Source organism: Nansenia antarctica (genome assembly GCF_963989245.1).
Source record: "Nansenia antarctica genome assembly, chromosome: 18".
Classification (NCBI taxonomy): Eukaryota; Metazoa; Chordata; class Actinopteri; order Argentiniformes; family Microstomatidae; genus Nansenia; species Nansenia antarctica.
Window position 1 is genome coordinate 13,592,948 of NC_137691.1, and position 18,045 is coordinate 13,610,992.

The window sequence follows — 18,045 nt, forward strand, 5'->3', positions numbered from 1 at the left end:
AAAAATGTCAACATTTTAAAAATAACACCACACAGGTATTAATAAACACCTAATGGATCAGATGATGTAAAAAACTAAATTTGGACAAAAATGGAGATAGAACCTTATAATTCTAACGTCACGAAGTGTAAAATAGATAGATGATATTAGACCGTCTGTGTTCACCGCTGCCTCCGGGTCTTCATAAAGGATCTCAGTCCATCTCAGACATGTTTGGCCAAACGACCCAAAAGCCTTCAAGTTCAATGTTTGAAACACGGATCTCCATTAACTATCCTGTCAAACGCGTTCACAGCGTCGAGCGAGATGGCCGCTGTTCTGTTGGACTGTCAGAATTTCGCATAAACCCACATAATAATATTTATAAGCAGGGTTGGGTATCGTTTGGGTTTTATCCGGTACCGGTACCTAACCGATACTTTAAAAACGGTACCGGCACCGAAACGGTACTTAATTTTTAAATGACATATATATATATATATTATATGACCTCCTTCTCCCCCACCGCCCTACCCGTACCCTCCGATCCTCATCCATTGTTCCCCTCACTGTCCCACCCTCAAAACTCAAAGGCTTCGGTCACCGTGCCTTTTCAAGAGCTGCACCCCGCCTCTGGAACTCTCTCCCTCAACCACTCAGAGACTCACCCTCACTCCTCACTTTTAAATCCCACCTCAAAACCTACCTGTTCTCCCATGCCTACAGCCTCCCCTACCCCTAGCCATCTCCCCCATCCCTGCCACCCCCACCCCCCCTGGACATGCATACAAGTTACAACCTCCCCTACCCCTAACCATCTCCCCTAACCCTGCCACCCCCCTCCCCCCATGGACATGCATACAACCTCCCTTATCCCTAACCATCTCCCCTAACCCTGCCACCCCCCTCCCCCCATGGACATGCATACAACCTCCCCTTCCCCGTTCGTTACCTCTGTGTTCTATGTGCTCATGTTATCTGTTGCTTGTTGTTTCTGTGTTTTCCGTTTTGCCCATATTGTCAGCGTCTTTGAGCCTCGGAAAAGCGCTATATAAATCGAATGTATTATTATTATTATTATTATTATTATTATTATATATATATATTAGTTAAATTAAATATACACTCAAATTAAAATAAATGAAAATAAACCTCCTGAGCCTCGGGGACTCCATTAAGCTGGGGGTGCCTATCGTTGGTATGTGGAATACGAGACGAGTACACACTTGTTCGGCAGCCCCGCAAGGACATCAGAATATTCTTAGAAAAGGGATCTAGTGAAGAGGCCTGCATAGCCCCCAGAACCAAGAAGACCGAGAGGAAATATAACTCTTAATAGTTATAACTCTTAATAGTAATATAATATAACTCTGATGAACTTGAGCCCTCCATCATCTTGTCCAAATCCAAACTCTCGCCGCTCAGCTACTCCTCCCCTCCCCCTCTCTGGGCCATGATGACATGACACTTTATAAGGCGCCTCACATTATCAGAAGCATTTCTACGTCTAATAAAGCCCACTTGGTCCGGATGGATAAGTGACCCAAAGTGTTTTATCTAATAATCTATTAGCGAGTATTTTAGATAGTCGTCGACAATCGACTGAGATCCGTCGTTTCAACAAGCCTTGTGCAATATGACAACCCTAGTTGACTATCTGTGCAGTATAGTGCAGTGGATTGTGTACATAGCCTTTATTGATGTAAACCAGCTCCTTACCTTCTTGTGATTTTATGCTTTTATGCTTTTTCTAAAATGTGTTTTTTCCCCCCCTTTCCTAACACCAGGGGAGCCTCCCCTCCTAAATTTCGTTGTTTGGTACCTGTACTGTAGCAATGACAAATAAAGTCCATTCCATTCCAAGCCGCCAAGCTCGAGATCAAATCAGAAGCTCCTCGCCATTCCGTCTGCTCCGTCATTGCGCTCTGCCGCGTCAGACAGTTTTAGCTGTTTTATTCATCCGTGTGATCAATTGTGATGATTTAATCTGTAAAATCCTTGTTAAAAAACAACGTAAGACAAGAGCCTGTCAGCGAATTGATGGAGGTAAGCAGCTACTAGCTAAACTGACATCGCCACCGACAGCAAATGCCATGGACAGCTAGCTAGCTAAATCTGGCTGTAACTGGTATTGTGTAGGATTAAGTGTGACTGACCACCTGAAAATGATCATCAACACATTTTAGTAGAAACGTTGTTTTGTTTTTGTTCAACTTCTGAAGTAAATATGGTTTGTAAAATGTGTAAAGCGAACTTAGTAGTGGCCCTGGTTGGCAAGGCCAAGGTCAAGTTCAACTATCTGTACTCGCTAGCGATGGGTATGTCTAGTTCCTGAAATGTGAACATCGAATTTCGGTAGCTGAACTGTGGTGAGCACTCGTTGAAGTTGTATTTCAGTGCAGTGATCTGATCAAAGCCACATATCAAAGCTAGATAATATAGCTATATTACATGCCTGTCTGGTGACTAATGACTGTTTAGTCAGAACTTTCTGAAATGTTGTTCTACTCGGGATTATCTTGGCCCGTTTGCAGATCACGTGTGGGTTCATTTAAGGGTTAGCGTACCAGGGCTATTGCGACTAACATTTGGTCATTTTGGTTAAAGCGGGGTATCCATATCCCTGGACTAACTTGCCTGTTTTTATTAGCATACCATAATATGTAGTTACATTTTAATATCTGTTCATATACATTTATTTCCAGGTCAATAACGCAGTAAGAAGTGGAATCAATGCAAGTCCAAGCGGAGTGACAATGGCGTCTGATGGATTTCAAAGCGTCTCATCTGGTTCAGATTCGTCATCCCAGCATCAGGTGAGATGTCTTCAATAGGCTTTCAATATGAACGTCAATGTGAGGGAAAGAATGATAGGCCTAATGGAAGTGTTAGGTCCTATCCAAATTGACTTATGTAAAATGTTTTTTTTTATCAAGGTAGAGTTAGAAAACTATTTTTAAAAATCACTCCTCAATTAAACATGATGTAACAATATTAACATGTTACATTCAATCAAATGACAAAATAGCCTACATATATAATACTCAGCATAACATCAAAGTGCATTGTGCTAAGAAAAACATAAACGTGTTCACACAATCTAATATGTTTAAACAAAAATACATAGGAACAGTATTGAGGACCACTCATTTATTGTAACAAATTATTTGAGATTATGGATATTGTCTGTTGAAGTAGGCAAAATGTATTGTCTGTTCAACTTATCACCTACTGTATATTTCACTTACCCTTTGTTAAGAGTTTAATACGTTTTTGCTTCATTATCTTACAGATCTGTGGAACAGGGGACAATGGAAGGCTGTCGCAGCCTTTTATTCCACTACCTGACTTCCAACTGCCAGAGGAGCCTCACAACACCTACACACCCTGGTCTGCTCATGATGATCCATACCAATTACGGTAATTGATTGCATTCAGAACAATGTTAAAAGCAGGCAGGTGACAGAGTTTCTTGTGAGAGATAGTGATATTCTGGGAAATTATTGGGAAGTTATTGTAATAAGTAATAAAAAAGAGTCAGTGTGTTCTGAAATCATAACAGAGACATTTATGAAGACTTAATAGCAACGAGTGTGCACTTTAAGCACTCAGATACTTGGTGGTAGCAGCAGCATTACCCACCGCATGTTCCATCTCCTGCCTTGCACTATCCTCATTGACTAACAATTGAGGATCACTTGAACTTCTAATAATCTGGAAAAACTATTAAGGCCTGAACTTTTTAATGTGAAAATGTGCAATCTGAATTATAGGTAAACAATATTTTAAAAATGTAAACTATGTTTTAACTGTTATAACCTTTTTCATCTCTAAGGAGAAATATCTTGGAAGAGGCTGATCCAATGGAAAGCTGCTATACTGAAGAGTGAGTTACGTCATATTCAAATTACTTGAAGTACAATTTAAATGAAAAATTATCAGAAGTACATTGAATCAATAGATTAGATGAATCCAATTGTAATTTACCTCCTTAGAAGTGTACTATGCAGGCATGAAAATCACTCACCTTACGGAGAAATTCGCAGTTTTTAATCCAAAATTGGTGACCTACCTGAACCGTGTAGATCCAATGAGAAATTGAGGGGGGTTTTTGGCGGAGCATACCCACAAAAAAAAGACGAACATGTGCGTGCGTGTGAAGGGCTGTGCGTGTGAAGGGCTGTGCGTGTGAAGGGCTGAAACTATCATGTGCGCACGCGTGAAACTCCTTGGTGAAGGGAGCCAATACAGCGTAGCTATGAGCGCGAGGTAGGGATGCACCGAATTTAAAATTCTTGGCCGAAGCCGAATTTAAGGAAACATTGGCCAAATACATACCGGCAGTTTTTCATTTATTTTTGTACCATTGTATAAACTAAATACATTTTCCTTTTTATCCATGCTTTTCAAAGTTTTTTTTTTTTTTTACTTTTATTGAACATTCCAGCAGACATTAGGCTCTATACCAACAAAGCACAATAACTGAAAATAAATATATAAGAACAGCATTGCACTTTCAGGGCTCGACATTAAGGCTTGTCCGCTTGTCCGGGACAAGTACATTTTATGTTCGGACAAGTGGACTTCCTCCTGCAGTTGTCCGATGGACAAGTCAAAACAAAAAAAGAAATCAATATGTATTAATATCTGCAAAACATTAATTCCTCCTTCCGATCTGAATAGTAAAAAAAAAAAATACAAGAAAAGCGATGCCTCGCCTCATTCTCGCTGAGGCTATTTCAGTCACTAGTCTGTCACTAGACAGGAGTCACTCCTGTCACTAGAAGGTCACACGCTTGTGACCTTCTACCGCTGCGCAGTGGAGAGCATCCTCACCTACTGCATCTGCGTGTGGTTCTCCAGCTGCACAGCCGCAGAGAGGAATGCACTACAGCAGGGGTCGGCAATAGTCGGCCCGCGGGCCATTGCTGGCCCATCACCAATAATATTTGGCCCAGCAGAATATTTGGAGAATCCACTTTTTTTTTTTTTTTACAATATCCGACCGACAGTCCCACATATAGCGCCTATAATGTCCGAATAGAGAATCTACCTCCACCTGAATAATGCTTATTGTACTTTTATCCATGTTGAGAGTGAATGACACAGGGACAGACAATCAGGCAGCGGGGTGCACCGAAGCGCACTGACGCTGAACCCCTCATAGTGAATCATAAGTAGGTGGACAACGTGTAGTGCTGAAATAGCCGTGTGTGGTTTGAAAAAAATAACACCAGCTCAGTAAATAATTCAAACGTAATGTTTACGTATATGTGACTGCAACACACATATGAACAGTAACAAAGCAAATTCAGTTTAATATTCTGAAAAACATTGACAACAAAATCGGTGAAAAAAAGAAAAGAAAGAAAAGTAATCCGCTTATGCGAGGGGTGGTGGTGCATAGGCCTATGCTCCTGAAACGACAGAGCAAACACGCTATTAGGGATAATAATTACAATGAGCCATTCATTCAAAATATACAAAATACAATTAGGTTATTAAATACAATAACGACAGGCTTGGTACTCACTTAATGTGAAAAGTGGCATCTCCCATCGGTCAGTATTTGCTTGATATCTGGTTATATGGACGTCACTTTAATCCGCAGGCAGTTCTCAAGTTTTTTTTTGCATCAATCGATTCCTCTCGTGCGTCTTTATCACATTCATTGAGGAAAAGGACGACTCGCATGTATAGAAAGGGAACATTGTGAGCACGGAAGATGTGAGTCTCACAACGGCTTTGCGTTGATGAAACCAGGTAGGATGAACATTATAGTTCGCTGTCCATTCCTCTTTAAATGCCCTGTTTTCACCGTCAACTTTCCTCTTTACACCTTTGGAGAGTGACATGATGTTTCTCTTGCTAGTTAGCAGGTTAAATGTTTAGCTAACTTCACCCGGCAGGCAAACAACCAATCCAATAATAATGTGACCTTGTCTGGGAGGAGGGGGGAATCATTCAGAATGAAAGTACGTTAAATAATTATTAGAATAAGCTAGGCTGTGCTACATCGTCAGTCCACACATTTATTATTCAAAACTATGGAAAAGGGTGAAACTACGTTTCAACGTTGTTGAGAATCACAACACAAACTTGCTAGTCAAGCCAAAATACTGCAACGTAATGGATTGGACTGCTACCTAGTTAACTACAACACTACTTTACATTGTTACCTAGTTAACTACAACACTACTTTACATTGTTACCTAGTTAACTACAACACTACTTTACATTGTTACCTAGTTAACTACAACACTACTTTACATTGTTACCTAGTTAACTACAACACTACTTTACATTGTTACCTAGTTAACTAGAACACTACTTTACATTGTTACCTAGTTAACTAGAACACTACTTTACATTGTTACCTAGTTAACTACAACACTACTTTACATTGTTACCTAGTTAACTACAACACTACTTTACATTGTTACCTAGTTAACTACAACACTACTTTACATTGTTACCTAGTTAACTAGAACACTACTTTACATTGTTACCTAGTTAACTACAACACTACTTTACATTGTTACCTAGTTAACTACAACACTACTTTACATTGTTAGCAGGCTCACAAAACAAGCTGTGTTAGTTGACTAGCGATGTGTACATTTTTCGAAAGAAAAGTCAAAGCATTAGAATGTGTCACATTTTTTAACAATCAATTACTTATGAATGAATTAATGGAATGAATGAATGGTCTTTATTGTCATTGCTACAGTACAGGTACCAAACAACGAAATTTAGGAGGGGTGGCTCCCCTGGTGTTAGTAAAAAAAATTTTTTTTAAAAAATTTAAAAAAAAAAAAGTTCGGGCCCGCCATCTAGTGGCTCAAAAAAAATTTGGCCCGAGGCCAAACCTAATTGCCGACCCCTGCACTACAGAGAGTCGTGAGATCGGCCCAGAAGATCACCGGCGCCCCCCTCCCCTCTCTGGAAGAGCTGTACAACACACGCTGCCTCAGGAAGGCCTCCAAGATCTCCAGAGACCCATCCCACCCTGGGTACGAACACTTTGCTCGGCTGCCCTCGGACAGGCGGTTCAGGACCATGTTCGCAAGGACAAACAGACTGAAGCTCAGCTTCTACCCCAGGGCCATTCAGGCCCTGAACACAGCAAAGACCTAGGTTCTAGGCCCTGGACAATCTAGACAATTTGATGGCAGCTACTAGATTGAAATCAAGTGCAATACTGAAACACAACTGTGAACATTTCAAACCTGCAAACTGCGACACTTTAAATGAATGTGCAATAACACTATGTGCAATATGACAACCCTCGGGTACATAAGGTTCAGAGATAGGAAATGTTAGAATAGGTATAGCATAGCATAGAGTACAGCACAGTGTTTTATTTGTATAGTATAGTATAGTGGATAGTGTACATAGCCTTTATTTATGTAAACCAGCTCTTTTCCCTTCTTGTTTTTAGTTTTTTTTTCCTAGCACCAGGGGAGCCACCCCTCCCAAATTTCGTTGTTTGGTACCTGTACTATATCAATGACAATAAAGACCATTCATTCATTCATTCATTCATTCATTCATTCACTAGTGCCGTTCGCGTGAACGCATATTCGCTTCTTCTCAATGCCGCTTATTTTCATGTAGTTCTATATTTTAGGTTTGAAGTTTTAAGACCAGCACATCGCAATGCGAACTTCAGAATGACACTAATGATAGATTTCTCACTTTGAATATAGGATACTATCCAAAAGCTAGCAAATAAGATTGCTTCCATTGGGGAGGGACCAGGGCTGGACTGGGACAAAAATTAGGCCCTGCCATGTGGCTCAGACCGGCCCAACACAATCGGTCCGACACCGCCGATCAACATGCTGGCAGTCTGTTGAATATACCATTTGTAAAACCCCCTATGTAGCTCAAGCCCCTCTTGCCTATCACCTTCACCACATCCACAACACACTCCAAAACCTGGCGTTTCTTTCTTACTTGCTGCCTATGAGCAGACATCTGACTGCCAGCAAACTTGCTCTGGATATCTCCTTTTCTACTTCTTAGAAAATAGGCTTCAGCACACTTTCGGTGTGTAGCACTCTTTTCATGCTCCTCCACATTCTGTTGCGCACGTCTCCATCCTGTCATTCCAGTAATACATTTTCTGGGGTCAGTGCTATTGCCAAATGCCATACAGACAAAACAAAACAATGTATGCTGTTCTTCGCAATATGTGAGCCACTTCCTACTGGTGCCATCTGCACATGTTAAATACTTTTGTGCCGCTGTATTTTTGGTTCTCTGCTGAGGGTGGTAATCTAAAAAGTGATCTAGCATGGAAGGCTCAGGACAGGCAAAGTAATTGAAGTCCTGAACGTGGCACTCTGTTTCCTCTGTTTCATCTTTTTCTCTCTCCTTTTCCTCTCTTTCCCTGACACTCTGCTTTTCTGGGGAGGGCAGCAGCAGCTCAACCTGGTTCAACAAGACATGGACAGAGAAGTAAACTAACTGGTTGTCAAAATCAGCAACGTTCTCATTTACATGTACACACAGGCTGCATGATTGCATTATGTTACACCAGAAGCCCAGTCATTTCAAATGGAAGGTTGCAAGACAACATTATTGGGTTGCAGACTGCATGAGTTTTATTTCTCCATGCAATAAAAAGCATTCATTAGTTCTGAACTAGGCTAGTGTAGATTTTTTTTTAAATATTTTTATTTTCAAATAAAAAGTATTATTAACACCCATTGTTGGTATTGCATTTATGTCAGTGACAGTGATACCTCAACTTGCTAGCTAGCAACAAAATAGAAAGTCACAAAATGCAGAACACCCCCATCTAACGTTAGCTATAGAGTCCACAGCCAAGCAGCACTAACGGTACACCACGAGAGAGATCACTGTGTGTGTGCATGAATTCCAGTCAAGTCCTGGTGAAGCGCAATGCAATCATGCTGCCTGTACGGGTTAGCATAAGTCATAAGACATTCTCTGCTGCTGCTCCCTTAATCTGGCCAATGCAAGCGACTAACATAACTTTGCTTTTGTAAAACCAAGTAACAACATTGCTTACCTCTCTAGCTGTGTCCTCTGTCTCCTCCTCAATTGCTAACGGCACATCAGTGCAACTGCTAACGTTAGTTAGCGGTAAAGATTTTGCTGTGGCAGCCGCAGCTGTAGTAGGCCTAGCCCCCACAGTCGATGCAGAGAACATATCTGTCAGTTTCTGACATTTTGAGGCATCCTCTGCTAGCTTCTTACTTTTTTTCTCCCTAGTTTTCTGGGCACCCCCTTTCACTATCTTATCTACGGACATGACACTGTACTTGGGTTGTCGGCCGAGGGATCAGAGTGGGGGAGGGGGCCGATGGACAGCAGGTGTGTGATTGGGCCAGCCCATGTGTTAGTATAAACGGGGGCCGCCGCTTGATTCAGCGCTAGTTGATGCCGCGCTATTTTGGGCTGCGCAAGTTTTTTTATATTTTTTTTTATTTTTTTTGGGGGGGGGGGGGGCCAAGGCGGCCCGACCGGCCCAAAACTAGCGCGGCCCATCTGCCAGCGGGCAGAAAGATTGTATGGCCAGTCCAGCGGTGGGAGGGACTATAGTTACAATTTGTTTTGTAAATATTCCTAGATATTCATCCCTTTTGTGGCCAATCTTAATCTAAAAGGGTTAGGGTAATCACTGATTACCCCATCGTAATAATTTAAAATAATTACAAAATATTGTTTAATGAATACATTTGAAAATTAAGGATACATCATTATCAAATCAATAGTAGTCAAATGTGTTATTTGCATACACATACTCACTGGCCACTTCATTAGGCACACCTTGGGGTTGGACCCCCTCTTTTGCCTTATGAACTGCCTTAATTCTTCGTGGCATAGATTCAACAAGGTGCTGGAAACATTCCTCAGATTTTGGTCCATATTGACACTATAATATCACGCAACAGCCCGTCTGGCACCAACAACCATGCCAGGTTCAAAGTCACTTAAATCACCTTTATTTCCCATTCTGATGCTTGGTTTGAACTTCAGCAGATCGTCTTGACCATGTCTACATGCCTAAATGCATTGAGTTGCTGCCACATGATTGGCTGATTAGATATCTGCGTTAACAAGCAGTTGAAAAGGTGTACCTAATGAAGTGGCCGGTGAGAGTATAATATATTATTATTAATATTATTGCTTTTTCAAAATCTTTGGATTTGGACAAGTAACTTGAGCTCTCGGACAAGTAAAAGATAAGTTCACTTGTCCGAAGGACAAGTACCGTACCTGAAAAAGCTTAATGTCAAGCCCTGACTTTTGATCGTTTCATCAAAAAATCTGTCATCTACTCAGGTTTTTTCCTGGCACAAAATGAGGTGTTATGACAGAGAAAGTTTGTTAGTCCTTGTTAATGGCAGTAGTACCATGTCAGTCTAAAACCTATTGTTGACTGTCTGATCAATAGAACTTTTCAGCGATTGAAAACCCTGATAGACTTCAAAACTGATAATTTTGCATATAATACATTAAAAGTAGCACTGACTAACGCTAGTAGGCTCAACTTGTCATTCTGGATAATGAAACAGCAAGCAACGGTTCTCTGTTTTGTCTTGTGTGCACAGCTATTTCGCTAGTAAACACGAAAGCTAAGCTTATTTGCAGTACAGCGCCACCAGGGTTAGGGTTAAATAGCGCCCCCGCCACCATGTCGGCGCAATGCCATAATTGCAGTTAGAAATGACATAAATACACAGAGTGCAACGCTTGTAGAAAATACGACTGTCAAATACGACTGAGTTTTGATGAGAGCTGGAGGCGGCAAGAAATATGACGGAGACGGCCGCCTCATAATTCTCTATGTAGGAACAACCCTGCTACTATTTGGCGGTAAACTGCTACTATTCGGTGGTCTTTTCACACATTCGGCCCAATACCGAATGTGCTTTTTTTGCTATGATTCGGCCGAATACATTCGGTGGCCGAACTTTCGGTGCATCCCTAGCGCGAGGTGCCTTGGGCTGTTGGTCAGGTAAAGTTACTCACACTGGTGTCGGTCGTAATAGAGTGCAACGTACAGCAATGTGTTTGCTGAGAGAAAGAAGAGAATGACTCAAGTCGCTCAACTGGTGATGGAAGTCGCTAACCCTTTATTAAAGCTGCGCATTTCATGAGAGAAGTTGTCAGTCCCGTCTCTTATACAGCATATGTGGACATGTAAAGATACTTTATTTGCACTTAATTATACATTCATACTTTTGTTTTTGTGCAATATTGTAATTCTGCATGTGACCACCACTAGAGTAAATCTAAAAGAAATCAGATATGAGCATTTGGAAGCTCATTTTTCCACCAAAAACTTGGGAGGAGCATAACCCTGGGACCCCCTAGCAGGTATCCTTCTCACCTTTTTCACCCCTGACCCATTTTCATGCCTGGTACTATTGCGCTTCTCCACTACCGTCCCGTACCGTACCAGAATGCGTGCGCCCGGTTTGTTTTACTTTCTCCACTGCCAACTGGGCCGTACCGGGCCGTAGTACCCGTACTGATTTTAGCTACATTTACTATCTGCTACGATTTGTGATGCTGCAGACCGTTGATTGGTCAATGGAAATCGTCACAATAACCTCATCCCAGGTTGATATTCCAGTTCACCGCTAACCGCCATTTTTAAATACCACAACAGATTTCGCTTTAGGCAAATGTCATTTACTTTTTCTGTAATTATTTATTAATAAAGATTTGAAAAATTTGTGCGTTTTTCGATAACGATGATGCGGACACTCACACATGTGGTTTACTTAATACTGTTCAGCACTTGAGGTTACATTCAATGCATGACTTGTGCTATATAGGCTAAATAAAATTATTAAAACAGCAAGTAACAGGCACGTAACATCCATATGCTGTATAAATTAAGACTACCGAACAAGACACCGGAGCACCCTGTTCCTCTGCAACAAACGCAGAGATTGTATGAGCGCCCCGGCGTCAGTCCAATGGAAGCGTCAAGCACAGCCTTTCCATAGAAATACATCGCTCCCTGTCTAACTTTATATATCTAATGTTACATGTTTTAAGGCTGATCTGTGCAGGATAGTGCTGCATTTTGACATAATTAATGTCGCATTTACCCCCGTTGAGCTGTATAGCGGCACTTATTAAAGTGAAGTGCTCTTATGACGCTTAACTCCTCCTACTGTCCCGGCTCGCTCCAGGTCTGTTGAGTATAATGGAGAAGCGTTTCTGAAAATACGGTACGGGTAAGATATACAAAACTGTGCCGTCCTGTGCCGTCCCGGTCTGGTCAATGGAAAAGAGCCATATGTTAACCTTTACATTCTCAATTCCCCTTCCAGGACACCATCCGATTTGAAATCTATCTGGTCTCCTAATTCAATGAGGGAGGATTGTCCACAGTACTTCCAGTCTGAGTCAAAAATCCAGCCCCACTATGCCTTTCCGCCAAACCATGTTTATTCTGAGCCTTTCGATAAAGCACAAGGACAGTCAATGAACAGAGATTCTGAAGAGTGTTATCAGCGTTTCAATGGCGTTGACAACAGTGAGCAGTGGCTCTTTTCTTCCTGCAATGGAGATATGGACGCCTACTCCCTACAGACCAAACAAGTGCAGAAGCCGCCAGGTCTTCTTCACCTGCCCATTGTGCCCAATGTGGGGAACTCCTACCTGCCAAAGCCTAGACAGAATAAACACGAGGAGTACAATGCAAATGAAAAGGTTGGAGGGTTCAGTGGTTCATTGAATGCTTTCTCTGATCACATTGATGCGTTTGCACCTCAGTGCCAAAGCAGTGTCAAGCCCAGAAGGACCAAGCCAGGACCAAACCGTACCATGCAAGATGTCAACAAGCTGGCCAGCAGAATCCAGGCTTTAATGGTGGGTGAGCAGCAGGACAACTCATGTGGCAGGGAGCCCCAGAGCAGACAGACAGTGCAGATGCAATATGAGGACAGCATGACTGAACAGAGGAATTTTACCAGCTCCAGAATACCAGCGCACAGCACTCAAACCATACAGTTCAAAAAGGAGCTGGGAGGGGAGCTTGGAGCTGTGCAAAGAGAGACTGATGGAGGGTTAAGGAAACACCCATTGCAGAGTGACTTTGGTTCTAGAGATACATCTGGGTTTGGTCCACAACATGTTGAATACTTTCAGCAACCAAAAGCACTCATTGCATCTTTGAATCCTCGAAGTTCTTATCCAAATAAGATGGCCACCCAGAAAGGACCCTACTCCCACTCCATGAACCTGAGCCTGAGTCAGTATGCTCCCCATCACAGCCAACAGAACCAGATGCAAAATAAACTCAAGCAGCCAAGAGGAAACTGTGTATCATCTGGGCCGTCCAAAATGCTGTCACACTCTGTGTCAGAATTTGTACCGCAGCACTCCCAGCAAATGCAGAGAGGTGCATCATGTATTCCAGATTACAGTCAGGAGGATGGGCCGACCCTCCAGAGCCGGACAGGACAGAACCAGGTTGTGACAGGCATGGATGGGCTGAGGAGGGGAGCTGGGGATGGTGACTTTGAAATGCAGCTCGACAAGAACAGGATGCATATGGCTGGCCTAGTGGGTGAGGGATGTACCCAGCGGCACTTTGACGGGAAGCCACGGCCCCAGACAGGCACTCATATAAGAGAGGGGGAAAAGAAACAGGGGCTCCTGCAGAACCCTTACATCGACCTACTTGGAAGAATGAATAGATCTCAGAGATTTGGAGGAGGAAATGGCACGGGAAAGACCCAACCTTTTTTGCCTTACATGAACCCAGTAAATGATCATAGACAGAGCTCCTGTCACGTGCCGATGAACTACAACTCCAGATCATCATTCCCTTATGGCAGCCCCATTCCCCTCATGGACCTGAGTGACTTGTTGCCAAACAGTGACTTTGCAGGTTTCAACCCGTACTTCGATGACCTGATGAGGTCTGGTGGAGAGGGTATGTATCCTGGGATGACAGGGATCAGGTCCCCAAGGATGATGAAGAACAGAGGACCCATGAGTCAGCTCCACTTCCACTTGGAGGAGTGTTATGAGCAATGGAGGGTCTTGGAGAAGGAGAGGAAGGAGGTGAGCATTGAGAATATGAGCCCAATTTTATGAGTGTGGAAAGAAGACAACATTTATTAGGGTTAGGCCTAAATTCAAACAACAAAGCGGTCACCCTTTGGTGAACAGCTGAGGGAACTACTAATCCCAGATTTCCAAATGAGTAGTACATCTCTGCTCATGTCACCACTGTATATTACTTGCTTATAATATATCTCAGCATACTATGTTTTGTATATATGGTTTGACTGTTTGGTGTAACATTTTCTTTATATGTTTTCTGTTTTAGACAGAGGTCATCCTTATCAAGAGCTATCCAGGAAAACTGATTGCAGCTGATTGCACCCTTCCCAAGATCCCACCAAACCCTTCAAGAGTCGACTGTCTCATAGTGGACCAGATAAGAGAACAGGCCAGGGTGAGATTTCAAGTTATTGTCTTTTAAACTGTCTACAGTCACACAAAATAGGATATTTATGTACATAACAGCTGCTGTGTGAGATTGACACCCATCTACTGAAGTAAAGCAAGTGTTTCAAATTAATTTGCGGTCATACCTTTACCTGTAGTATTAATTGTTTTATTACATCTTAGGTGGTGAGCCTTCTGGGTAAAATGGAGCGTGTGCGCAGCTTCCCCCTCCATGCCAACATTTGCTCAGCTTTGGACAGACACCGACAGGCTATTTACTTTACCAAAGCCAGACGCGAAGAGGAAATCAACACGTCCAACAGGCAAAGTCAGAGTAGTGCTCATTTCAGAGAGGACAGAGGTAATTCAACACTACCATGTAATAAATGAGCCACTTCTTTTAGTTTTTTTAAGCTCATCCTGCATTTATCAATGATGTCTTCCAATATTGTATTGACGATTTGTGATTCAATTGCGCCCTCTATATTCTTTCCTGGGAAGGTTGCACAACTATCTTTTTTGCCTTCATGTATTATTGATGGGCAGCTTGCTCAGTTCTAATAAAAAGGCCTACAACAGGAAGGTGTTAAATGACATGAGTGTTTTGTCTGCTTATTTTGTGATAGACAAAATCCTGCAGCTTGCCACAGCACTGAGGGACCTCTGTACAACCACATGGAAGTCCCGCACTGCCCTGTGGTGTGCCCTACAGATGACCCTTCCCAAATCCACCATTGAGAAGCTGGACGAGCAAGGAGACAGTGAGTCCACTTCTGAGGGATAGTGGTGTTCTAGTGGATAGTGAGTTGGACTTGTGATCGGAAGGTTGTGAGTTCAAATCCCGCCTGAAACCACACCACTACTAGTGTGCCCTTGACACTGAGATAGACACGGTATGGGTTTCAAGAAGGGTTTCGAGAAGGTGGGTTTTTTGCCTAGCTTTTAGCTAGTGTGTGTTTATTTCATCTTGCACTTTTACGCTTATTTCCTTTCTCCTATTTCTTGTTTTATTGGGTTGTATTTTGTATTAATACATTTTCATGTTCTTTTTGTTTGAACTCATGTTCCTTTTTTAACTTAATCTTGTTAAACTTAATCTTGTTAAATATTTTATTTATAATAGTTTATGTAATTTTGGAATTAAAATCTTTTTATAGGGTCTCTGATTTGCATAGGAATCAATTACACACTGTGGGGATCAGGTTGTCATTACAAAACTGCTCAGGAATGGGACCCTGAAGCCCAGGGAGACTGACCAAAATCTACAAAGTTGAATGATGGAGAGAAAAAAGCACAGTCAATGGGGCAACATCATGTCAGTCACTCTACACAAGTGGTATATAACCAAGTGTCCAAAAAGAATCCCTTAATGAAAAATAATCTATCTCATTTCCATAATTGTGTTGCAACAATGAATTCTAATGATACAGCAAATGGCTGGAAATGTGTTTATTTGATTTTACTACAAAGCATTAAGTTTAGTGCAAATCCAACACATGCAATGTCGTTTCCACACCATCCCTCATGGAGGATAGTAGTAGCTAGTAGCTACAGTACATCAGTTTGTCAGGTAGTGACATCCTAATCTACATAGTGTGTAATTGATTCCTATGCAAATCAGAGACCATATAAAAACGAAGACATTGATTCCAAAATTACATAAACTATCCTTGCATAAAGATCAATTGAACTTATTGAGTGATTTGTTGATGACATTTGTGACACAGTCTGGTGAAGATTTAATGTTCAGACTTTTATTAACTTTTAATTTGATATTCTGTTCTCAGTATATTTCTTAAGAATAACTAATTGTGAATCATAAGTAATAATTGCATTTTCCTAAATTGAGTGAACATGGTAATGTAAACAAACTTTTTTCACATTCCATGGTAACACACTAATCAATCGTCAACTTTTAAAGGTTTGAGTGTTTTGTCTAACCTGAAATTCAACACAGTAATTTAGTTGTTTCAGTCAGGAATTTTAACATGTATTGATTGTTGCCCTTGTTTGATGTTATTCTTATTTTGAAATAGATTATATTAATGTCAATCACACTACTAGCTAATTCCCAAATTATAACAGAATATGAACACCTTACGGTCATATAACAACGACGTTTTATTGATGACCACTATTAATGAAGTATTACAGATATATGACAGGAATAAAAGGTTCAAACTCCTGTATTTTTACGGTTCCTGTTTGAAATTAATGTTTCATGAAAATTGCCTTTTATGTATTTAGTTTTTTCTCGTATTTGTGAAATTCTGTATGCTATTTTTATTGTGAAACATTATGTTGGAATAAAAAAAAAAAATTAAATTGTTTGTTGATCTAAATCAGTGGTTCTCAACCTTTTTTGGGCCAGCGCCCCCCTGTCCATTATCCAGGCCTCTTACCGCCCCCCCCCCATCAAAAAAAGTAGGCTTATTTTCTTCGCTAAACATTAATGTTGACTAATATTCTGTGTTATATAATTTAAAAAGCATGTCACTGAATGCCAAATAATAGATTGGATTTAACTGGGCAGTTGGAATATCATTATCATTAGTTTACCAGAGAGCAGAAAAGCCATGTGAATGTGAATAAAAATGCTGTTTCTGAGTGTTAAACAAACTCAGACAACATCAGAGAATACAAACAGACTGCTACGGAACAGCAGCAATTTCACACATGTCCGATGCAGAACAAACAGTAGGCTGCAGAACTGTACATTACAACTAACATTGTTCGTTTTTTTAAGTGTGCTGGTGTTGCATTTCTCCAAATTGCTGTTTTATGATGCTAATATTGATTCATTTTTGATTGGACTTTGGGGGGGGGGTGGTGTCACAATATGGCGGCAAACGCTAGGGGGCTATTATTTTAGTATTTTATTTAGTATTCTATGGTATTATTTTCATAAACTGACCACTTCGAATTTCTCATATCAAAACATATCAAAACATAAAGTTCCAAAGTTCAGAGCTCTGCGCAGCGCTCAGAGATGGGCGCTCTGCAGCTGATGCGTTCGTTTCCAGGACATCACAAGAGGAGCAACATATCACAAAAAAGCGATCGAATATTTTAGTTTGCAAACACTTCGCAATGCTAACCTCAGAATGGCACTAGGGATAACATCCACAACAACACTTAACAGTAATACATTTATGTAATATACTGTGATGAACCTGCGAGGGGAGGGCACATTCGTAGCTGATTTCTCTAGGTTCGATTATTGGTAAGCGACAGAGAACTTTCAGGACTGGTTTATTACGATCGCTGTTTTGAGATAGGTTGTTCCTGCTGTGATGTTCTGGTATGGTGGTATGGTATTAGCACTAATTTAACTAAATTAAATAAGCTGTATTGAAAGGAAGCGAACGAAGCGAACGCAACAATTACAATGAGCCCACAAACTGAAACATATGTCACTCAAGCATAGCCTACAAGGAAAGCACTCATAGAAGTTGGGCATTGGTCAACATGATGTTACAGATGGGATGAACCGGGGTTCTTTCTATCGTAGCATAGTATTGCAATTTCTGCACTGTACATGAACTGTCAAGATTCTTCTACAATGCAGCTTACCCAGACACATTGGAAACTATCAAAAGCTCTGCCTTTGCT

The 18,045-nt window shown here is 41.3% G+C and overlaps 1 protein-coding gene across 1 annotated transcript in view; it reads left to right on the forward strand.

Moving 5' to 3' along the window:
• The window catches only part of LOC308172972 (meiosis-specific coiled-coil domain-containing protein MEIOC-like), a gene marked incomplete at both ends in the record, with an annotated part of 29,483 nt that extends 14,266 nt beyond the window's left edge, over nt 1-15,217 (forward strand). The window contains 4 exons of the mRNA XM_080547935.1: nt 12,303-14,043; nt 14,312-14,440; nt 14,617-14,794; nt 15,060-15,217. Coding sequence (XP_080404061.1) covers nt 12,303-14,043; nt 14,312-14,440; nt 14,617-14,794; nt 15,060-15,217 — 2,206 coding nt within the window. The remainder of the gene's footprint in view (nt 1-12,302; nt 14,044-14,311; nt 14,441-14,616; nt 14,795-15,059) is intronic.
• Nucleotides 15,218-18,045: the final 2,828 nt, after the last annotated feature.